General features: G+C 34.7%; 2 protein-coding genes across 3 annotated transcripts in view; one reads left to right on the top strand and one right to left on the bottom strand.

Annotated features, from left to right (window-relative positions):
• LOC117125052 (phosphatidylinositol 3-kinase regulatory subunit alpha-like) overlaps positions 1 to 21464 on the bottom strand; it is a 29656-nt gene extending 8192 nt beyond the window's left edge. The window contains exons 1-13 of the mRNA XM_033271420.1: positions 21222 to 21464; positions 15252 to 15725; positions 12700 to 12762; positions 9290 to 9432; positions 8743 to 8877; positions 7814 to 7931; positions 4276 to 4392; positions 4061 to 4159; positions 3543 to 3641; positions 1785 to 1994; positions 1070 to 1271; positions 633 to 733; positions 150 to 231 (exon numbers count right to left, since the gene is read on the bottom strand). Coding sequence (XP_033127311.1) covers positions 150 to 231; positions 633 to 733; positions 1070 to 1271; positions 1785 to 1994; positions 3543 to 3641; positions 4061 to 4159; positions 4276 to 4392; positions 7814 to 7931; positions 8743 to 8877; positions 9290 to 9432; positions 12700 to 12762; positions 15252 to 15648 — 1766 coding nt within the window. The 5' untranslated portion in view covers positions 15649 to 15725; positions 21222 to 21464. The remainder of the gene's footprint in view (positions 1 to 149; positions 232 to 632; positions 734 to 1069; positions 1272 to 1784; positions 1995 to 3542; positions 3642 to 4060; positions 4160 to 4275; positions 4393 to 7813; positions 7932 to 8742; positions 8878 to 9289; positions 9433 to 12699; positions 12763 to 15251; positions 15726 to 21221) is intronic.
• A 784-nt stretch (positions 21465 to 22248) lies between these two features.
• The window catches only part of LOC117125164 (fukutin-like), a 15761-nt gene continuing 12762 nt past the window's right edge, over positions 22249 to 25247 (top strand). Inside the window, exons 1-4 of one of the 2 annotated variants that reach the window (XM_033271571.1) lie at positions 22249 to 22385; positions 22987 to 23351; positions 23596 to 23741; positions 24185 to 24220. In XM_033271571.1, coding sequence (XP_033127462.1) covers positions 23637 to 23741; positions 24185 to 24220 — 141 coding nt within the window. In that variant the 5' untranslated portion in view covers positions 22249 to 22385; positions 22987 to 23351; positions 23596 to 23636. The remainder of the gene's footprint in view (positions 22386 to 22986; positions 23352 to 23595; positions 23742 to 24184; positions 24221 to 25247) is intronic. The other variant, XM_033271570.1, reaches the window with a different exon arrangement.

Genomic DNA, 25247 nt, shown 5'->3' with positions numbered 1-25247 from the left:
TTTAATGTTTAACACGCAACTAACCCTGAATTAGAGACCAAACCCCAAGACAACCCCAAATTTACAGGTCACAAAGTGTTTTCAAATTGGAGGGTGAACTGCTATTGTATTATTGTATTGCCATATTGTCATAATACCACTTCTCTTACCTTGATATATCCCCCCAGTACCAATCACTCTCTTCCATCGATACTACAGTATCCTTGCGGATAGGCTCACGAGGCGGTACAGCTGATGGCAAGAAAAAAATATTATTGAAAAATGAATTTTTACATTACATAGTAAATTTGCTGGTAATCAAAACCAACACAAAAAATAAACAAAAAAATACATATACATACATTATTTAAGCTTATTCATAAATTACACAATTTTACGTTTTTAGGCTGGTTGGAGATCTGTCCTGGTCTTGACTACTCTAGAATCACTCTCAGATAGGCTTATCTACGAATGGATACCTTGTTCGAAGCAAGAAATCAAGTTGTCTTTCCAAAGTACCGTTCGTCTATATCAATCGGCAGGAAATTTTCCCTATATATTATCAACTTTCATCAAGTCAGAGACTAAACAAAATAAAGATTTCACTAAATATAGATAATTTACTACTATTGCTCTTACTGTAATATACTTACTTGGTGCTGCTTCCATCGGTTGTTGATTCACACCCCAATCTAATTTCTCTATCAACCACAAAATTATTATACGATGTACTTCAGAATTATGAATAACTTGTCTGGAAATAGAGAAGCATTGCAAAATACAAGTTATTATACTTATACTTTTCAATAAATAATTTCATTAATATTATTAGTACTGTATTTTTTTTTTTCAATTTTAAGTCTAAAATATAGAAAACATAAAATCTCATTTCAAAATCATCATTAAGTTTTTGTATATTTCAATAAAATAGTAAGATTCAGATTCAATTATATTGTCCAATATGGTAATAGTAGCTCCATATAGATAATATATGCATTAAAATAGAAACATAGTAGTTCCATATAGATAATATATGCATTAAAATAGAAAAATAATCAAAATTAAATGAATACTGCAATACAGAACTTACAATATGTCTTCCCTCGGAGGACGTAACAATATGTGGCAAAAAACGGATGCAAGTTTTTGCGGTCCGACCTTGTTGACCTGCGTGTTCTGACAGATGCGGACGAAGTGCGCCATCAGGTACCTGAGTGTTGACTTGTGTGGTGGACTCAAAGACTCTACCAGATCATTAAGTCTCTCGACTTTTTCAACTTCACTTCGTATAGCTATTATTAATCAGGAAAATAGTAAAATGACAACATAAATTACCATATTGTTATGCAACATGGACAGTGCCCTCAAACTGTTCTTGTATATGGATCAAAGATCTTACAACAAGATAGCGCACTCTTCAATTTCTGAATGCTAATTCTGTAACAACGCATTGTACGATGCAATCTCGCAAAAACAATTACTCTTCAACTTTAAAGATAGTGTATCTTGCAATTTCTGCGTGGAAATTCTGTAACAACCATGGTAGCAACTAGGATGCCCGCTCAAAAAAATAATTGCTTTTTATGCTTCTTCTCAGTGTACATTAACGCTTCTGTTTGTTACATGTAAAATTGTGAAGAGCACTATTTTGTTGTTATAAACCTTACCGGTATTTATAATGTGTTATATTAAAATATACAAAGATATAGTTCCTTTTTACTTCTCAAGTTACTCATTTTACAGTGAGACTTCACACATCTTTTAAGTCATTTTCTAAATGTGTACTAGTGACTATTTCAACTTACAATTAGCTTGAATAAAATCTGCATACAGGTCATGCGAAATAACCGGATTCGGGAGTTCTCGCAGGTAACGCTTCAGTACTCCAGCAATGCAGTGAATATCCTGTACACTGTCTAAATCCACTGAACTTGGACTACTATTAAACTGTTTTTTCACCTGGTTTACGGTACCGGTAGGAGAAGACGTCCGGTATAAACCCTCAGCAGTCAATCCTATATAAAGAAAAGGAACAGATGAATTGCGACAAAAAAATGTTGTATGCTCATAATATATAGTCATGATGTGCCTATATATGGTCATATGTGATGACATCATGACCATCTTTAGGCATGTCACATGTTTTTGTCAAATAAAATTTGATTGTCTGGACAGGGCTTAAACTCTGTTCACACTACAGTATCAAGTTTTATGTGAAAATACAATTAATTTGCCCTTAAACTCTGTTCACACTACAGTATCAAGTTTATGTGAAAAATACAATTAATTTGCCCTTAAACTCTGTTCACACTACAGTATCAAGTTTTATGTGAAAAATACAATTGATTTGCCCTTAAACTCTGTTCACACTACAGTATCAAGTTTATGTGAAAAATACAATTAATTTGCCCTTTAAACTCTGTTCACACTACAGTATCAAGTTTTATGTGAAAATACAATTGATTTGCCCTTAAACTCTGTTCACACTACAATATCAAGTTTTATGTGAAAAATACAATTAATTTGCCCTTAAACTCTGTTCACACTACAGTATCAAGTTTTATGTGAAAATACAATTAATTTGCCCTTAAACTCTGTTCACACTATAGTATCACGTTTTATGTGAAAAATACAATTAATTTGCCCTTAAACTCTGTTCACACTACAGTATCACGTTTTATGTGAAAAATACAATTAATTTGCCCTTAAACTCTGTTCACACTACAGTATCACGTTTATGTGACATACATTTGATTTGCCCTTAAACTCTGTTCACACTACAGTATCACGTTTTATGTGAAAATACAATTAATTTGCCCTTAAACTCTGTTCACACTACAGTATCACGTTTATGTGATATACATTTGATTTGCCCTTAAACTCTGTTCACACTAAACTATCACGTTTTATGTGAAAATACAATTAATTTGCCCTTAAACTCTGTTCACACTACAGTATCAAGTTTATGTGACATACATTTGATTTGCCCTTAAACTCTGTTCACACTACAGTATCACGTTTTATGTGAAAATACAATTAATTTGCCCTTAAACTCTGTTCACACTACAGTATCAAGTTTATGTGATATACATTTGATTTGACCTTAAACTCTGTTCACACTACAGTATCACGTTTTATGTGAAAATACAATTAATTTGCCCTTAAACTCTGTTCACACTACAGTATCACGTTTATGTGCTATACATTTGATTTGCCCTTAAGCTCTGTTCTCACTAAACTATCAAGTTTTATGTGACAAATATACTTGATTGATCCTTACATAAGTATGATATGACAACGTTACTGATATTCAGAAACGAATAATGAGTAATGTGATGATTTTATCAGTGAAGTCTCCTTATCGAGTTAAGTTGCTTTTAGTTCTGTCACGAGAATTGAACCCAGGACCTTAGGATTAGAAGGCAAGCAGAAACCTGAGATTAGAAGGCAAGCATCTTAACCACTAGCTATTCAACTCCACTCCAATTACTACTGTAGTTCAAACTCTATAGTTCCTATCATATATTCTTGGTAATTAGAAACAAAAAGAAACATGTGCTTACCTCTTTCTTCAATAGCTTGTACACATTTGACTACAACAAGTGGAGCTTCTTCAGTTTCAGGGTCAAACTGCATACAGAGATCTTTGGAGAATATGCTCTCTTGAAAGAAAGGAAAGAAACATCAATATTGTTGAAAAACATCATTAATTATTTCATTTATCATTAATTTATCTCCTCATAAATATACAAAGAAATAATTATAACAAAGGAAAAGAAACCAAAAGTGATATGAGATCCACAAATATGGATTTTACTCATTTCTATTTGTAGGTTCCTAAAAACACTGGGCCTAAAGCCAAAAAAAAAACACGAAAGTCAAAATACAACATAAAATTCATTATTACATATTATATCACGCTTAAGCTAAGACAAATAGAAAATCATACGGTAGGTGTCCTTATAAAAAAAATCTGTTGTGCCGAGACATCATTCAAGTTGCCATCACAGCATAAAGATGGATGGAGTGGAAAGGAAATCATCTGGGATATTCTTATTATTCCATTTAAAATTATACTTACGTTTTGAAAAACTATTACTTCTTAACCTGACTGTAGATGAAACGTTACACACAGGCAAACCGGTCATCGCACAGCTTCTGTGGCAAACAAGACCACATTCTAAAAGAAATAGTTACATAAATAAAGTACAATAATTAATTAAGACAATAAAGAAATATAATTATACACAAAACTGAACACAAACCCACCCCTCCCTGCCCCTCAAACCAACCTACCAGAGCATTGCAAGCCTTGGCGAATCAGACCAAACATGAATTTATGACATCTATCACACCACTCCATCATAGAGAATGTATGCTCCAATAGTGTATGCTCGACAGCTGTATGGTGCACTGAAATAAAAAATAAAGCCATTAAAAATCCCATCAAACAACTGTGGATATACATTTTACAAAGGTTCAATGTTATATTATACAAATATTTACTGGGTTAGGGGGCATGGTTCGAATTATAGCCCAAGGTGATCTGCAGGCTGTACTACAGTACATAGTACATAGTACAGCCTCCGGATTACTAAGGGCTTAATTTGTTTTTATACCGCTACATAGATTCCTTGTTCTTGAGTCGTGAAAAGATGTAGGCCTAGAACTTCACTAGCACTTCATCAAGGACTGCATTTGATGACGCGATGTTTAGGTCTACACTCGGTATAGCAAAATTTGCGGCTTTAAGATACTTTTCAAATATTCTGACGGCATACTTAACTTGTTTTTTTTCGTATTATCACTGGCTGCTGAACTCATTAACATTCTCATGTCCATCAACCAGTTTAAATCTAGCACACTGCCATTTTTATTCCTACCAATACGCAGTGTGCAGGAAGCATCAGAGCGATCATCAGCTTCCAAGTCATCCAATTAGGTAAAATTCGATTAAAAGCAGTAGAAGCGCGCCTTCCACAATATGCTTAGCATAATTTTCTACATCACGATGTACAAACGAATTACGAGAGGACAAAACAGAAAGACTATTGCCCGGCTAAGAGGGCATGGCTGGAACTATTGCCTGGCTCTTAACCAATCAAATACCTGGAATCTATGTAGTCGGTATATAATGTGCAACATGAAAAATGATTACTGTACTCTGAAAAAACTAAATTAGAGCTAAAAGCCACCTAGCATCCAGGTACCTGAATGAAAGCATTTAATGCAATGCCATAAAACATAGAAACTATCTTATGCAATCACAGCAACAGGTATTCATGGAATCCAGGGTTCTATTTACATAATTACAACGATGCTAAACAACACGCCAACTACTGTTACAGTATATAAAATTGCATTAGAGCAACAGGTGATTCTGGCATCCAGGTTCTATTTACATAATTACAGCAATGCTATACAAACACTGCAATTATCTTACAGTACAGTAAAATTCCATAGGGCAACATCCGATCTTAGCATCAAGGGACTTAGTTATTGTAAATTTGGTTTCGATTCTGGTGCTGACTGTTTCAAATATATTTTTTTTTTTTACATTGTTGGCAGAGTATATTATTAACATTTAATAAAAACAACAACAACAATAACCAGAGTCTTGCAGGCTTCAACGTTCCTATGCATGATACATGACTTAACCAACCATATTTTCTGATTAAGTCATCATAAATGACATAATCAGAAAATATGGTTGGGTCAAATTTGATGGTGGTTGAAAAATTCAGGGGGAGTCTTTATGGCCCCAAATAGTGATTTTAGACCACATTGGTAATGTAATTTGATAGGCAAATTACAGTAATATTTTTAGCAAATTTCTTTAAAAAAATTTCTTAGGCCTAGGGCCTAGGCCTAGCTAGGTATACAGTATTTTCATTTTACAGTAGTTTGGAACGATATCAGGAGTGGGGGAGCTGGCAGTGGCCTACTAGATTACAATTTATTTGAAAATAGCTTGGGCCCGATCATCCACACCAGTTGGGCCCAATCGTCTGTCACCTGAAGTTTTCATCACAATGATCAAGAACGTACACGATCTAGGCCCTAGGCTAGGACTAGCCTTGCTGCCGTCACTCTGCTACGTATACTACCGCATAACAAAGAAAGCGACTCACACGGTGCATTCTTAAATTTTACACACATTATTTAAATGTATTTTACGTATTAGACGATATAGTACCTTCATATGACTCATACAACAGAAAAAAACATCGCATGGAGGTAGCGAAAAATGGAGATCTAAATGCAAAAACGATGTATTTCAACAAGTATTAAAACCTTCTTTTTATATTAGGCCTTCTTCAAAATACCTATGCCTACAGCAGTTGATTTTTTTTTTGCCGCAAAACCAAAATAATTTCATCCATGACGACTTGCCGATCGGTTAGCGTGAGCCCTGTCTGAACTTCGCATCGCGAGGAAAAACAAAATGTCGGAAAACGTTTTTTTAATGCATGCGCATTTGCATAAATGTCTATATACACACACACGCACACACTACACACAGGGAAAACAGTGAAAAGTGATTACAATAGTTCCTATTGCATTATCAATCAATCATATTTTATTGTCATTGTTCAGGAGAACATAGAAATTTGTTTTCCTCTGTGGTAAAAACACATTCCAAAAGGCAGAACAAACACAAACAAAGAAACAAAGTGCAAAAGTATGAAACATTTACCTACAATTTAGAGCCCTAATTGCTGTAGGAAAGAAACTATTCCTGAATCTAGCCTTAGTGGCTTTCGATGAACGAAAACGTCGACTGCGCATCAATTGGAATAGGTTTGAGGCAGGATGAGTTTGGTCGCCCATAATAGCCTCTGCCTTTTTAAGAAGCCGATCATGGAAAATGGTTTCCAGAGGCATTTGTTCCAAACCAATTAGAACAATGCGTTCAAAACATTTCATTATTACAGAGGTTAAAGCAATGGGTCGATAATCGTTAAGAGTTATTATTGGGGAACATTTCGGTATTGGAATTATTACTGAATCTTTGAAGCAACGCGGAATAATCTGGGATAAGAGAGAACAATTGAATATGTATGTGAAGATGTACGAGATCTGACGGCAACAGTGTTTAACTAGAGATGGACTAATACCATCCGGACCTGCAGATTTTGTTGACTTGCATCTTCGAAATTCCCTACACGTTTCCTCTTCAGGAATAATTAAAGGACAATCAGTGTTAATACGACTGTCTTCAGTAGGAGAAACGCAATTGTCAACATCACTAGGGAGGGGAGGTTCAAAACGACAGAAAAAATCATTCAATTGCTGGGGAAGATTATTATCTTTTGAATGAGTAACACTAGACTTACGTTTATAATTAGTTATTTTATTTAACCCCTTCCATAATTCCTTAGAATCATTATAGGCATAGGAACTAAAAATCATAGTGTACAAAATATACAGTATATAACAAAAGGCCAATGAACATTACAAATAACTTAAGCATAAAATGGTACAAAAATGTACAGTAACAATTGTACAAATGAAGAAAACTGCTCTAACAGTGTAGTAAGATAGTGCAAGACTTTTTTAACCTGTGTTTAGTGAACCCTCCGACAATAACGGCGATTTCTGATTAAAAAAAAGGGAAATTAAAAAAAAAAAAAAAACAGTTTTTTATATTCAATTTTATCCTCCGTCTACATGTCTTTAGTAAAATAATTTTGCTAAATATAAGAAAACAATTTTTTTTTTCACCCTCCTATGATCTTTAAAAGAATTTGTTTGGTAAACAAGGTATGAAAAAAACTCTCACCTAATAATCTTTTTTTATTATGCTAATAATAGCCACAATTGGTGTACTTACCATCACTTGAGTCTTCTAGTTGAGGAGGTGTTTGTTTGACTAATGAAGTACCATTTACTAGCTCATCTCTAGTTATCAGTAGACATTTGCGATGGAACTCATCACTAATCCCCATTTTCTAAACAAGTAAATGAAAAAAAAACCTTGATCAATCAAGCTAATAGTAATAAACTTTGGGGGGTGGGGGTGGATTTAATTGATTATACATACTTTGTTAATCAATTATAAAAATTAAATAAAGGGAATATTATTTTACTCAAAAATAACAAAAAAATATCATTCCTTATTATTTGCAGACCCCTTAAATGGGTTGGCAGATGCATAATAATAATAGTAAATACTTTTAGCATAGACCCTTAAATTGACTATTAATCAATTTATAAATATTCAACAGAGATAAAGCAAAGCTATTTACACATGTAGCTAAATTGGGGCTGCATTCAAGCGACATTCAATTCTAGCGATGCGGTCCTAACATATGATTCTGAGCCGATATAGCAATTTCATACTGAGTACATGAGTCACATAATTTGAAGGGACAATACTGCAGGCAAAGTAATTGAATAATACATATCCCATTATAAGTCTGGACTTACAGCAAGATTAATTTAAATAATAATAAATAAGAAATTGAATTTTAAAGTTCAAGCATTATTGACAAATTTAATAGAAACCTCAGACATTAGCTCCTGTCGACTGTCTGATCCTGAATTCATCTAAAAGCCACATCGACAAACCTTTGACCTCCTGTACACACAGTGGGTAGTTCTAAATTAGTAAAGCAAACACTAACAAGAAAAAAAGACTGAATGCACTTGGGAAATATCTGGATCAAGAGAGATAGAGGATAAGAAAAAAATATTTAAAAAATAGATACAAAAAAAAAAAGATTGGCTGACAAAATGCTGAATAGATAAAGTTGGCCTTACTAGTAACATGTTTGTGTCTAAATTTTTAAGCATATTTCCATCAACTTTCTTGGTCTTGAATAGGTCAGCATACCGATAAAGATTTGTGGCAGCCATCCAATTTAGAACATCTTCAACAGTCCACTCGGTTATGACCTAGAAAAAAAAAATTACTTTAGGGCACATAGAAAAAATTTGGGAAAATTGTTGCGGGGATAACAACATTTTTTTTTTTTTTTGTCGCATCATTGGTGGTGGTGGTAATGATGATGGTTGTGGTGGTGGTGATGATGGGGTGGTGATGGTGGTAATAATGTTGGTGATGGTGGTATTAGCGGTTGTAATGATGGTGATGATAGTTGTGATGTTGCTGACAACAGTTACAGTATAACAGCAGGAACGATGATGGTACAGCAATCAAGATGTTGATAAGGATATTAATAACGACAATGGCAACGGTGACGATCTAGGAAAGGGAATGAGACATACTACAGTACTATTATAATTTATTTAATTATCTGATGATGAAGAACAAAGAAAGGCACCCTTTTTAACACAGATAACTTACTGTTGGCTGGGATACATCCTCGTACACTCTTTTCTGGTCACATGTGCACTTATTACAATATGGTAAGCAGTTGAGGTGGAATACTTTTTGGCACCGATCACACCTCTTTCCAACTAGACCACATCCCCAAATGTAATCATTACCTAATAAAAATATAAAAAGGCAATAAATTGATAATATTTGTATTAAAACAAGCTAATTACAAAAAAAATTGCTTGAGTTTTTAGAAAGAAATAAACACTGAATTTACTTTTAATTATCCACTTTACTGCTTGTATAGTCATTTCAACAACTGAAGTTCACTAGATAATTTATGTATTTAATACTACAGTAACAGGAAATAAAAACATAATATGTCAAAATTCATGGTTGAATACAAATATTAGTTATGTTTACATCTAAATTTGTGTGAAGGAAATGCCATATTCTCCATTACACTACAGTATAATACACAATTGACAAACACTATAATATTAATACATAACAACAATAATCCTAACATCCTATTGATGTTAGAATTCTTTGAACACAAATTTTTGTTTTGCTGTATCATTTATCTTTAACAGCTTAAAAAAACAATACAATTTTGTGACTGGAACTGAAGTTCAGTAGATAATAAGATATATTTTAACTACAGTAATAGGAAATGATAACATAATTTCTAGAAATTCATGTTTGGTACAAACTTTAATTACTTTTACATCCAAATTTGTGTGAAGGAAATGCCATATTCTCCGGTACACTACTGTATCAAATACACAATTGACAAACACTATAATAGTTAATACACAACAAACAATGAATCCCAACATCCTACTAAAGTTAGGATTCTCCGAAGGCCATCAGTACTGTATATCTTTGGTTCCTGGTCATATATTGTACTGACAACCTGTTCCATTGTTACAGTGTATCTAAGTTACGGTATGGGCTAGTCCTTGATATTCAGCCATGTGTACAGTATGGCTCCTGGTCATCAGAAATTGACCGACAGGGATCCAACAAGTCCGACCGGGGGGGAGGGAGGTAAGAACCAAGAGGGCACCTAGAGCCTCAGCCAGGGTCTTGGAATGAAAACCCTGCTTAAAATTGAGATTGATATTACATAATATTGAAACAGCATACAGTATTTTGTGTGGTGTGAATACAAAGGATATGCCACAAAATTCTGAAGACTTATTTCCAATGGGGTCCTTGACCATTCTTTTATTATTATTATTATTATTATTATTATTATTATTATTTTATTTTTGCTCTTTATTCTGTAATATATTGTAAAGCGCTAGTGACAACTTCCGTTTTAACCGGCGATATAGAAATTTTAAAATCTATTCTACCTATCTACATGAGCCCAGCTGCATACAGGACCAACAGCTTAAGCCTCTCTTCCGAAGGACAGTGGGCAATTTTGCCCTCCATTTTTTTCTCCAGCTGAAACAAGGAGAGCTGAAGATGGAATTGTACCCGGTACCTAAGGATCTCCACAGGTCAGCGCACACACAGTGGGTACCACAAATTTAGCCAACTAAAATAAGCTGCTAAGTACAAATGATCATAAATGGGAGTCCCAGTACAAGCAAAGATTTGCAAATCTGTAGTTTCCATTCAGCAATTCATGCTGATCTGATGTCGCGGTTGTGTCATATCTCAAGTTACTATTACACAGTAGAGACTACATAGATTTTGTAGTCACAACTTCCTGGTCATGAATCCAGACAGCTTAGGAATAATTAATTGAATCATGATTATTAAAGTGTAGGAGACAACATTTCTATTCTAAATGTAAATCCTTCATGTTACACTGAAACAAATCCATATTATGCTCTAATTTGGTTTGATAATTCAAAATGGTGTGATTATTCAAAAATATATTGAAGCTTACACAAAATAATAATTATCCTCAATGAACACAACTTTGAATTGAATATGTAATACCAATACTGTTTCCAACTTTCAATAGGTCACAGATAAAAAAAAATTGTTTTTAATTATTTACAGATGTTTTTACTAATAACAATTCCTGAGTTATCTGGCACAAATTTAAAGGTTAGACAAGACTCTTTTTATTGTTAAACCCGCAGCCTGCCAATGATGATCATTTCGAATAAAAATAAAGCTTTATTTTTGGCTAATTAGCACACACGCCGCCACGAAAAAATGGCATTTAAAAAAAATAAAGTTTTTCCTTATTTTTGTTACTGTATGCTCACTTCTGCCTTGAAATCTTCAAAAATAAGATGTTTCTTCCATATAAATTTAAAGCATTTAACCATCCCATTACTACACTATTTATATTCACCCATAAAGTTTTATTTTCTCCTCCGTCTGGAAGTTTTTGGCAAAAATATTAATTTGCTAAATATGATAAAACCTTTAAATTTTTTTTTTTTTTTAAATTTCTTTCCGCCCTCCTCTAATAATCTTTAAAAAAATAAGTTCGCAAAACAAGGTGGAGTATAACAAAAGTCTTGCCTTTTGGCGTACCTAATCTTGGACTACAGAAATGTTAATTATTTAGATGTCTGTTAATTATTGACCAAGAACATTTTTTCCCTTTCAAATTTTCAATTAAAAAAGGACCTAATGGTTCATTTAATTGAACAATTCTATTTTTATATTTTTAAAGTTTAGTATAGATTTAATCTAATTGCTTTTTTTTTTTAAATGAAATGATTTTTCATTAATATTCAACATACAAATAGGTGAATTCTCATAGTATAGTACATAAATTATGCTTTTTTTTTTTTTAATGAAATGATTTTTCATTAATATTCAACATACAAATAGGTTAATTCTCATAGTATAGTACATAAATTATGAAGCTTATTATTATGCTTTGGTGTTTCTCTCTCACAAATATGTGAAGTCTTGAGGCCACAAAATGAGATGTGTTGTTGGTGAAATCATAAAGGCATTCACCAAAAATGAGTCAAAAGTCAAAACTTTTACAAAATTTTGATTTTAATATTTTTTTTAATAACTCGACACCTATATATTATGATTGCACAGTGTATACTTTTTTAGTGAATTTTCTTACTAAAAATAAAAGTTTTCTCTGCACATACAGTACAGTATTCTGTATTTTCGCTATTATTTGTACAGGTTAGTTATCTTTGAGGCCGACTTCCTCAAAACGTGGTTCTAATACAGTACAAATACCTAAACTTTTAAATTTTTTTATTTTTTTTATTTTTTTATTTTAAATGCTCACATCTCTTAATCTATTTATCCTGGGAAGTAACTCAATTTTTGATTTTCTACCATGTGACTCATTTTGCGGTGAGACTTCACATTATTATAAGCCGACAAACAAGTAATTTTATTTGGTTTTATTGATTTTCCATTGCATTCACTATCTTTTTTATAGTATAACAGTGAAAGACAGGCACTTCCTTTAATAAAGAATAACTTACAATACGAACAGAGCTTCGGGGATATGAAGTACGTATCATTTAAATCATGTATTATCTGCCGTTCTGAAAATGAAAAAGAAAATAACAATTAATCAACTATGCAAAGAAATTATTCATTGCTACTCAGTGTTAATGTAGTGCAAAGATTTAGATTGGCTTAAATGGAATGATATGTACATCTCTTCAATGTCAAAAACAATCAAATGAAATACAGCAGAAAGCACTAAGTTGATGTATAAATTAGACAGTTAAGTTATACTATATATTGTGATCCATTAACATGTTGTCAAACGGCAGAAAGATAAAATTGGTTGTTGTGGTCAGTCCCTTTTCTAGAATGATGGGATGATTCAACCATTAACATACACAGTACAGTGTTTGTACTGTTTGAAGAATAAAACTTACCTGTTTGCAATCGTATAAGTACAATCATGACTATCAATAACACATTATTACTACTTTCTATAGCCGTCTTTGTAATATTTAATAAAGCATTTTGAGTTTTTATCTTATTTTAAAATTGTGAAACTAAACACAACCGAAAAAGATCAGGTTGAATAGGATGTTTTCAATTGCGTGATGACAGAAAAATTGATAACGTGATGGTGTCAACTACTGTAGGATCAACCTGCACATGTGAGTTATGTTGTTGTCATCGTCACCTGGATTCCAGGACGCAGTATATGGCCCGATCTATGTTGCACAGAGAACAAAGGACAGCCACGAGAAGTGAACCCATCCTACAGTAAGATCCACAACTCTGTAATGCCCTTAGATGAGACTTTTTTTTATTCCTTGTTTCGCATAAAACAAATTTTGTTTTCTTATTTAGCAAATAGTTTTGCCAAAAACATCCAGACGGAGGAGAAAATAAAAATAAAACTTTATTGGTGAATATAAGATGGGATGGTTAAATGCTTCAAACTTATAAATATACATATTTTAATTTTGGAGATTTTAAGGCAGCGGAGGGCGTAACAATTTTTTTTTTTTTATTGTTTATTTTTTTCTGAAATTTCCAATTTTTGTGGTGGTGGGTGCGATAATTGGTCAAAAATAAAATAAAATAAAATATATTTGCGTTCGGCAGGTTGACTAAACAAGGTGAAAAAAAAGTCTTGTCTTATGACAAAGAACAAATTCTGATTTGTAAGAAGGCATTACCCCACAAGATTATCCGAGGGCGGTAAAAAAACAAAAATAAAAACATTTGGTTTTCTTATAGCAAATAGGTTTGCCAAAAACATCCAGATGAAGGAGCAAAAAAAAAAATGTATTAAAAAAAGTCTCATCTTTACATATGTAGCCAATTCCAAATATTTATTATATTAATTTTTGTCTACGGCAGTAATGTTGCGTGTCTGCGCAATTCATAAAATAACACCAGAAACCATATAAAACAGAAATCTCAATTTTGAAAAAAATGCAATTAATATCTTTTTCCTAATCAGGGCAGTAATACTGTATTAACATTAAATTTTTGCAAAAAAAATATTTTGTGTGGAATTACTGTAAAAAATGTAATAGATGATCTTTTAAGCAATATTTTTGACATCTTCAAGTTTATAAAGATTTATTTAAAAAGCAGCAATTGCATCATGATATATTTTATATTACAGAATTGAGAAGAAATACCTTTTTTTTACATAAGATTTAATGGCGACAGCAAGCTTGATAAAAATGTAAGAAATTTGTTTATACTGTATTTTCGAACAGTCTCATTTTATTCATGCCAGCGAGCACACTAAGGCCAAAAATTGTATTTTAAAAATTTGGAACCAACTGTTAGGAAGCAGGTTAGCGAAACAAGGTACTAAGGCCTACTGTATAATACAAAGACTTGCATCAACAATAACGTAATTCTCCCCCCCTTCCCCAGCTGTCTAGTCCTCTGACATCGATCTTACACATTTTTAATAGTTGAGTTCTATTAAGGAAACACCTTGAGGATGAAGCCAAGTATTGTATGCACTTAATAGGGATGTTCCAAAGATGACTAATAAATTATTAAGGTGACAACTAAAAAAAATGTTGTCCACTATTAATAATGGTCTTTGTTACGTACAACATAAAAACCGTTCAATATCTTGCTAACACTTGGATAAAATTACATTAAGACAATAAGTATAAAAGTAAATACATACCGAATCCATCACATTTTAAAGACTTAAGTATTCTTCTTTTTTTTTTTAAATACAGTACAGAATGTAATTTTTGTTTTACCTATATATTAATCAGTTTTTTAAATATGTTCCCCTATTTTTTCTATTCTTGAAAAGTAAAACCAGGGGCGGATCCATGTTGGAAAGCGGGGAGAGGGGGTTGCCAAATCAAAATAACACTACCCGGGTGGGGAAGAAAGGCATTCGCACGCAAAATATTTGTGTTCCGTAAATAATCTCTGAGCCGTTTTCAACGATCCATTTTTTCTTTCTTTTTTTTTTCTTTTTTTACCTTCCAAAAAGGGGAGAGGGGGAGAGGGGGTTGGCCCACCTTAACTCCGCCCCTGAAGACAGTACCTCAACACAATATAATTCAGTATTAGGACTTACCAGTATCATTGCCGACAGTAACATAACCTGAGGGATCAGGACTTGATGGCCTTTCTGACTGGGCATCAAATTCCGGTTCCTTGTTATCAGGTCTACTATGGTTAACACTGTTGTTAGCAACGCCTTTATCAAAAGATACGGGCCTTTCCGGCGGCCGCCTTGCCGGTATAACAATCTTATCAACGTATTTCACAAACGGACCCGGAAAACTTCCTCTTTCCTTCGAGCGCTCATTAACACCGGTCAGCCATCCTACCGGCTTCTCGATAGTTCCTTGGAAGTAATCAAGTTTCAGGGGGTTCCTGACAGTTAAAATGTCCCCAGCACAGAGCTGCAAGTCCTCCTCTGTGTCCTTTGGGAAGTCATACAGAGCCTCATATTTAACAATTTCACCCATATTGATCAGAGACTGAGTCTAGTCTATATAACTTCTTCCAAGTTCTCACTTGACAAAATTATTCAGCAATCATTTACCTAAAAGAAAAGAGAAAACATTTAACCAGTTTTTTTTCCTCTTGATAGTTCTGGAAAGCCAAAAGCAATATTTTTCTCAACTCTGCTTTTGTGCCCTTTCCAAGACTCCACTGTAGGAAGAACTGCCTACTTTACAGTGCCGGATTAACCATTAGGCAAATAAGGCACAAGCCTTGTTGGCCAGGCAAAAATGATGGGCCATCAAAAGTTGGACTGCAATATTATTTACACTCTATTTTCCGGTATTATTAGGCCAGAAAACTCGGAGACATTCTACTGTTCATTCAATTAACATTTTTGGGCCATTTCCAAAATGTGCCTTGAGGCCAGACCATGCTTAATCCGGCACTGCTACTTTAGTTATAACACTCAGTTAACATTTCTTATTATATAGAATGATTTAATTAAGCATTTTATATCTTTCTATTTATATGATTAATTTTTCTGATTGTTTTTTGTACTACTTTGTATATTATGAAGGATAGGAAGCAAGTATTGTTTGGGGTTTCGCCCAGTCTCTATCCAGGCAAACCATGTCGTTTCATATCTGTATACTCTTCGAAAAATGAATGTTATATTAATATACCATGCCAGATTTACACAGAACGCAATTAACGTCAAGTAACATCAAGATAAACATGCAATACAATCCATTTACCCAGTGCATGACAATCATCATAATGCATGCAACATTTCACAGATATGCTGTCTGCATGCTCTGCGAAAAAAGCACCAGAGTGACTGATTTGTCAGAACATTTTCTGTCAGTGTCACGCAAGTTCCTGGTGTATTACCGCATTTAAAACTCCTCAGTTGGGATGAACATTATATGCAGGAGCGTTATGACTGAGATCTGTTTCTGTTCCATTACTGCATAAAACTCCTCAAAGGCTTTAAATAAATTCACTCTTCAAGGCTGTTCCAACATGTCCATCTATGATTTAATTGAGTCACATTCACTGCTGATCAACTAAGAATATAATACTGAGAATGCCCAAATTTCTTTGTATCTTTGAAGATAATAAATATCCTTGTATCTTGTTTTAACTTGTACCATATATATCCTATATTTTTGGTACTGTTGTTGCATGTTGCTGACATGGTTCTGTGTAAAATAGGCTCTTTGACTATACCAAAAATAAATTTGCTACAACGACTAATGACAACATACAACACAAGTTTATACAGTCTCTACATAGCTCTGCTTCACTGCGGTAGCTAATACTAAAAATGTGTTCAATAGATCAAATCATAATTGCTCAATAATACTGTTAATAACAATAACACCAATTTAAATATTACCTTAATGGATTTAAAAATGCATAGTTGTTTCATACTGTATGGAATAACAAAAGAAATATACATGGACTTCTGTATATATTTCATCTTAGCAACTACAGTAACACATTAGTGAAACATCATGATAAATATTTCATGATTTCTCCCTACTCAAACACGGTCACACCCTGTGTCGGTTGTCATCAGCGGCTGGTGCTACTCCATGGAGAATGCAGTGTTTATAATAAAATTAGCTCAGTCTGCACACAGGCAAACTGCAGAGGGCGTTGCATCACCGAGTACACATTAATCGATTTCTTGAACCATGGTACTCATTGAATATAAGATCAATAAAACACAATGTGAAGCATCCTCCACTCTCTCAGGTGGTATTATGTAATTCAAGTGAGACTACACACAGACTCAACTTCGCAAAATGGGTTTGCGTCATGTGAGCAAATCCATGTCCTTTTAATACTGTTTTATTTTTCGCCGAGGCCTATATGCCTATATTTTAATAGAGATGTCACCAATGCCGTAGCCAGCTATTGGGACAGTCCCACGTAATTCGTCTATTTGGGTCCACAAAATAAGGGTCCACATTTTTAAAAATGGGTCCAAATTATGCAATTGTATACATAAAATGAGCCAATTTTTTTTTTCAATGGGTCCAGATTTCTAATATTTAGCCAAAATGGATAAAATTTTAAGAAAACAGGTCCAGATTTTTCATATTTTTGTGTGAAATGAGTAAACTTATAAGAATATTGGTCCACATTATTTTTAAATTTACGCGTAAAGTGGGTCCACTCTGATACTGTCCCGCACTGTTTGAACATTCTGGCTACGGCATTGCATGTCACAAGTTATTCACACAGTGGTAGCACCAGCATCTGAAACTGGGGCAGGTGGAGGCCAAGTGAGGGGAAAGGTAAAAATTTAAGGTGCCCCAATATGTTTTCCCATACAGTAGCAGACTTGAGATACAATTTAAGGCAAGAGATAAGGGAAAATTAAAACATTGAGCTAGTACTGATCATGATCAGCACACTACCAAAAGAGGAAATTCCCTGCGTCAACCTAACTGAAGCGTTTGATATGATTGGGTGTGGGGGGGGGGGGGTGAGATAGCAGAAAATCCCCCCAACCTGCCACCACTGCAACCATAAGTATCTCCTTAAATCAATGTATTATTTGTTATGTGATATTTCCAGAAAATTCCACAGTTAGGCTTCAGTGGGGAGAAATACATGTTCTTCCTGGCCACTCATTATTGTTAAAGAGCAAGGATTACATTTAAAGTACTCTCTAATGGGACTAAACTAAGTGTGCGCCAATATGCGCACACAAGTTAAAACTTGCTAACTTCCTTGTATCTGTTATAATACACTTTGATGTCATTGTATACTATAAGTGATTTAATCAGGTAGATTATGCTGTGTTCATTAGAACTCGTGAAGTCAGTGTTTCCCAGTTCAAAAATTGTGAAACATGTTTATCTGTTCGGTGAACTTGTAAACACAAGTTGTGAACTCGAGTAGAATTTTCTTCCTCGATTTGCACAAGTAGTGTGGAAAATGGTAGATGTAACACAAACAGATGTACAGTATTTATTGCAACTTGTTTAAGTAATATTATTTCAGATAAAAAAAGTGTTTTTTGTATTTATTTGCAACCTCATGATTTGCACTGTATAACGTTCTGAATGCACTTTACAGAGTCCTAATTCAAGCTTTTTTACATAGGCTAGGCCTAGGCGCACATCCATGTGAGGGCGCTTGTCAAAATCACATGAATGCATTCTTCTCATGTTCTCACATGTTACAAGTTGTGAAATCATTTTTCACAAGCTCTAATGAACACAGCATCAAATGTAGAATCTTGATTGATTAAATAACCTATAGAACTCTCAAGATTTGGATAAAGTCTAATATCAGGCAATCATTAGATAAAATTTGTATATTTTAAGTGAACTGCTGTAGCAAGTTTATTTTAGACAATGGATGCGAAAAATGCATTATGATGAGATCAGCTGGCTCAGTCGGCTACACTGGTGGTACCCACTGTGTGCGATGAACGTGGAGATCTCTTGGTCCCCGTTTCAACACCCATCGCTGCCCTCCTTTTGTTTCAGCTGGAGGGCTGCAATGCAAGTTTCTAAAGTGCGTTGTCTTTCAGATGAGACGTTTAAGTCATTGTTCCTGTATGCAAAGTGGCTCATGTGCACGTTAAAGAACACTAATACACTCTCCAGTAAAACAGTGGGATTGTCTCCTGGTGTACTGTGCAATTCACCACCAGAAGGACCCCAGTGGAAATAAATCTCAGGACTTCCGTAGGTTGAGGCGAGTCGAGTGGCCAAGCAGTAAGGCAGGGGCGCCGCTAGCTACAGCCTTAATATCGGCGCTGGTTCCAGCCGCTCCTCGCCCATGGTTCAGTCGGTAGAACCAAGTCTTTTCGGATAAGGACTTAATACATGAGCCAGTGTATACATCTGGCTCGTGTGCACTTTAAAGAACCCATTGCATCTTTCGAAAGAGTAGGGGGTTACCTCGATATTATGGTTTATTTCAACCCCTGTCGTTGTGGAACGATGTGAACGTGTATCTACCAAGAAGCGCCTCTTTATGGCTGCTAGTTGGTCACGGACCACGCCCATATGCAATTCAGCACGATAACGCTGCAAGTTATGGGTTATTCTCCTACCTTTACCTTTTACCTTTTTTATCTTTGGAGTGTACTACACCAAAGAAATCCAATCCAATCCATAAGCACTTACTGTATTATGGAACCAGATTATTAGGGCTCTATCTAATGTGTAGGCCTAAAGAATGCAAGTTTAAACTTTTTGCAGCTTTGAAACGGCGATGCAAGTTAGAAGGAAATAAGCTCATTTTCTGATGGACCTCCTGTTAGCTGGTGTGCCCTCTCTCGTAAAACCATCATCCCCTGGTCATATTGGTGCACTCCACCACAAATCAGCGTTTATACATTTTGATTCTCTAAATCTTTTTAAATAACGTATTGGATTAAAGTCCCAGTTCTTTTACTTTTCAAGTCTTACTTTTGATCCAAAATGATGGCATCGATGGCCACAAGCTCATTATTGAGTTTAACAACATACCCAATTGAAGGCTGCACTAAATGTAAATTGATAAGCTTTAATATTGGCTGTTGTTGCCATTTGCTGATGAAAATAAAACCAGAAAACCTCAAAGCTATGTCTATAAATCAAAAAATATTTAAATTAAATCAGAAAGATAATAGCATTCACTTAGAAAATATTCACTAATTTTTGTGATGATGTGCTTGGCGTGTAGTGGCATGCGCATTTTAAATATTGCTGAGATATCACCGACTACCACAACCATCAACTTGAGAAGGAATAATGGAATGAAATCTTTTTTAAAAAGTGTCTTCCAATCCACAAAGCGCCTAGTCACCAGGGGCGGATTTAGGGGGCCGGGCTGGCTCCTGTACCAACTTTTGGAGAATTAAAAAAAAAAAGAAAAGAAAAAAGAAAAAAGAAAAATAAATAATCGATCGTCCAAAACACCCCTATTTTCGGGCGTTATACTGGCTGTTGTTGCCATTTGCTGATGAAAATAAAACCAGAAAAAAGAAAAAAAGAAAATAAATAGTTGATCGTCCAAAACGCCTCTGAGTTTATTTTCAGGCGTCTAGAAATCAGAAATTTTGCAGGGAATTCCCCGGACCCCCCACCCCCGGTAGTGTTGTCTCATCGGCCCCACTTCCAAACATTTCAATCCACCCACGATTACCTAAAAATTTGGTCATCGACAGCAAAGACGTGAATGGTCAGAAATCATAAAAATTATTTGAATATGATTACAATATATGAATGGTGGTGGTGTGTCTCTTTACCCTCATATCTCCCCAACAATACTTCCTTCTTCGACTCTACAATACAGTCTACAGATTTTACGGTTGTTTGGGAAAAAATGTATTACTAAGAATGGTGTTGCACTATAGGTATAAAAAAAAAGATCGTGATAATGTACTAGATCAAGCCTCATATCTAGGCCTAGCCTACTCATCATAGAAAAACCTGGGTCCTGGCAATCCTCCTCTTAGGGCCTAGGCCTAGCTTTGGTTTGAGTCTGACTGTTGAATGAAGTAGACATAATAATAGAGGGTGATCAATCGATGATTGAGTACAGAAACTTTCACACAAACATTTCTCAAGCATGCATGTACCTTGCCACCTCGGCTTCCTATCCCCCTGATTGTTCTTGCATTTCATTCGCTTCCAATATATGAGTTTCGAGGATTCCAATTAGACAACCGGCTAAAATGGATGCTTGATCTTCAGTCCTTTGATTGCCTCTTCTCGCAGAGTCTTCACACACTTTTTCGCAATCCAACCCCAGACCTCTGGCCTACCGAGCAAAGATAAACCAGGAAGTACAATTAATGGCACCGCCGTGGATGTTCGCACTAATGATGATGTCACACCCAATACCTATACGTCATTTGCATCAATACCGCCCTCAAATTTTAAAGCCCGATGAGAGCATGGAGGATTACTTAGGATCTGTGGTAAAATACCATGGAACCATAGAGATATCATATATAGTGAACGAGCACCTCACGGTAAAACCAAAGCAATTAAATTGCCGTAGTAAAATAAATGTATTTGTTCCACCGACCTCTTGCAGGATGATTAAAGATGTGCTATCAGTCAAAAATACAAGGAAAGTACTTCAAATAGAAATAAAATTTCAATTGAATAGCTCATCGATCAAATACATATTAGCTTTCTATGAGATCGAAAAAGTAGTTTTCACCTTATACCAATTTACAGACATTTTACTACAAAATCTGTAATTTTTTGCAGATATTTAAGGATCTAGGCGCGCAATTGAATACAGGAAAGCTAGCTATTTTCATTGATTTAACTGTCCGGAACTTGACGGGAAGGTTTTTTTTTTTTTCGTTTATTTTTGTTTTTGTTTTTTTCTTATTCAGATTTATAATTTAAGTTATTATAATAATATTAGGTAAGTTATTAATGTCAAATTAAAAATAACTATACAATAGAATTTCTCATTTGGGACACTCCCTATTACGGGAAACACCAGAGGGACATTTTCCCGCCGAGGGGGACATTAATTGAACTCAACGGTCATCCCTCATTATATAAATGGGAACTTTCTGAGTGTGCCAAATTTCGTATCACTTCTTTTTTTGTCTTGTATATAAGTTGGTCTCCTGGGGGCGTCCTAAATAACAACAACACTTCCTACGCGACAGAGCCAAGCAAGCCAAATGCACATAAAGTAAATACTCATTATTGAGGTGTTATTTGTTGCCAATAATTATATATATTGCTGTTGATATTGTTGCTTGGCTGATACGTAAGTAAGAAACCAAGATTATTAATGAAGAATAGGCCTAGGCATACCGTACCTACTAGGCCTCTAGCTAGCCCAGGCGGTCATCTAGGCTAGCTAGTGGCCCATGCCTAGGAAGATCGACTAGTTAGAGATGGCCTTAGCCGTGTGAGGATTTAGCGACTGGAATTCTCATGAAGTACATAGTATTATAATAGCCCTATTGATTTCTGATAAATAATTTTCAATTGATGTCAACAACAACAATGACAAAATAACAAAAAAAAAATTATTATTTATAAAAAGGATTGTAAACAATAACACATCAACAATGCCTGGTGGTAGTAGTAACAACAACCACAATGATAAACAACAACAACCACAGTGATTAAAAACAAAATGATAGTTACTAATAGTAATTACAAAGCAAACCACAGTCCACAGTGAGTGGTAGCAACAATGAGATTACCTTTACCAAAAAACAAAAATTAAATGATAATAATTAAGTTAAAAAAAAAACAATTTTTGTTTTTGCTCTCTGATGTAGTGATGATCTATTTTTATTTAAAAAAAAGTGGTGGTGATACATAAATAAACATTCTCAACATAATCTATTTATTGTAATGAAGATCAAGGTGAGCATCTACATCTAGATCAACCAGCCATCCTGGCAAAGTGCCACTGGTACAAAGCATCCAGATCAACCAGCCAATCCTGGAAAGGTGCCATCGGTACAAAGCATCCAGATCAACCAGCTATCCTGGAAAGGTGCCATCAGTACAAATCATCTAGATCAACCAGCTATCCTGGAAAGGTGACATCGGTACAGAGCATCCAGGCCATCCGTCCTGGAAATGTGATACTACAATAGTCCCAGTTCTCTGCCATCCACTCTTTCGGTCATGGGCCTGAAGCTTACCGACTGTAATGTATGGTGGAACTGTTTGAATCCGTATGCTGATTAAGGTTGCAGACTAGAATTGGAAAGTTAATAGTGAGTAGATCTACAGTAAAGTAATTGTGAACAATATAACTTCATACAGTATATACTTTTTTTTTTGTAATTTGTTGCTTTGTCTGACAGAGGTCAAATAAGTCAAGGTTAGATGTTAGGGGAAGTAGGTCTATACATTCAAGTAAAAGACTATTATCAAGCGGAGAAAAATTTCAACAAAATATCCTACTGTATCAGAAAGTATTTGGCCTAAATTGTAACTAATTTATTTTTCTTCTGCTAGATGAAATGCTGATCATAAATTGAAGGGCAGACAGTTGTAGGATGAGAAGAATTTCATCACTTGTTCTCATTCTCATCGTTGGTGCTCTCTTCCTCATGCTTCAGATGTTCATTATTCATAAACTTCTTGAAAGGAACAAATCTGAGGTATGTGTCTTTCATTTAAGGACATTTCTGAATTAATTAATTTTAATCCATATTGGAACATCTTGAATAGTTCAAATAATTGTTTGGCTTTGATATGATTTGTGATTTTTAAACTATGATTTATTTTTTTTTTTTTTTTTGGTAATCTAGATATTAAACTTTCTATTGAGAAACACCTTCCCCAGTAACTCACTGATGAAATATATATACAGTAGAACCCCTCCTTTGGGACACCCCTATTATAAAGGAACACTTTTTCAGCCATGAAATGAGCAATATCTTTTAACACAATGGCCAACCCCAATTCAGAGGACACCACTTTTAAGGGGACACTTTTTTTTGGTCCCAAAGTTGTCCCCTTAATAGGGGTTCTACTGTATTATCTTGAATAATGAATTCAAAGGTTATATCAAGTGTGATTGATTTTCTTGTGTTTTGCATAGGTACTGACTGTGAATAGCCAGGCACCAGTGCAGTATGTAAGTTGGACCATGGAGATGTTATTGAGAAGGAGATCACTCGAAAAAGCTTTGCGCACGCAGTGCTATTTAAATGAGGCAAGAACAAAGCTGCCTTTGCGTGTGAAGAACGCTTGCGCGATGCCTTTGAAGTCTGATGTGTTCCCCGCCACCAAATGCTGAGCAGGCTTTAGTTTACCAAAAAATTGAAAGAACATGGAGAAATGGAGAGCACCTTCTTTTCTCAATGCGCACAACTTACAGTCAATCACTATGGCTGCGCAATCATTTCCACCTTGAAGCTAACACATTTATCTTTCAAAAAATACCAAACATAATAATATTTTCTACAAATAAGAGTTTCGAATTTAATGAAACATTTACACCAGCTTTAAAAGTATGGTATATTTCAACTTAAATAAATTGGATAAAACTTGATAATTCTAATTTTAACAGGTGTTAATAAAGGAATGATTGAGGATTATAATATTAACTAAGTCATTTTCGGGTTAACGAGGGTTAACTATTTGAAAATTAAATCCAAAATCAGAGTAATTTTCTGTTTTACACTGCCTTAACTTTATAGTCGAACCAATAACACACTAAAAGTCCAAAAAAATCCAATCAGGGGAACATTGTTAATTTTAAAGATATTTAATGAGTTAAAATCAAACGGGTTATCGCACAACTGCTGTATTGAAGCGTATAAACACATGTCGTTGCTAACGAAAAAATGTGAATAATAAAATAATACGCCCACGCACGATCCAAAGGCGGGGAACACATTGGTTTGTCACGTCAAAGGATCTGTTGCCGAGTGATCTCCTTTTCAGTAATACCTCCATTGTTGGAATGTCCAATATTATGAAATTGTCTGTGACCAATATCTGTGATTTGCCTTTATACAATTGTCCAAAGTCTCCCGTAAGTAGCCTCATAAATCAGGAAGGTCTCCTGCACTCAGGTGAACCAGGCTCCCGAAAATTCACTATATTTGCAAGTTTTGACTGCTGTATTACCAATTGTCTCCCTGAAGTCTGTGCCAATA

The sequence above is a fragment of the Anneissia japonica genome, unplaced genomic scaffold, assembly GCF_011630105.1.
Source record: "Anneissia japonica isolate Jap-2015-1 unplaced genomic scaffold, ASM1163010v1 scaffold9_len2422644_cov172, whole genome shotgun sequence".
Classification (NCBI taxonomy): domain Eukaryota; kingdom Metazoa; phylum Echinodermata; class Crinoidea; order Comatulida; family Comatulidae; genus Anneissia; species Anneissia japonica.
This window is presented reverse-complemented; position numbering and strand designations above follow the sequence as displayed.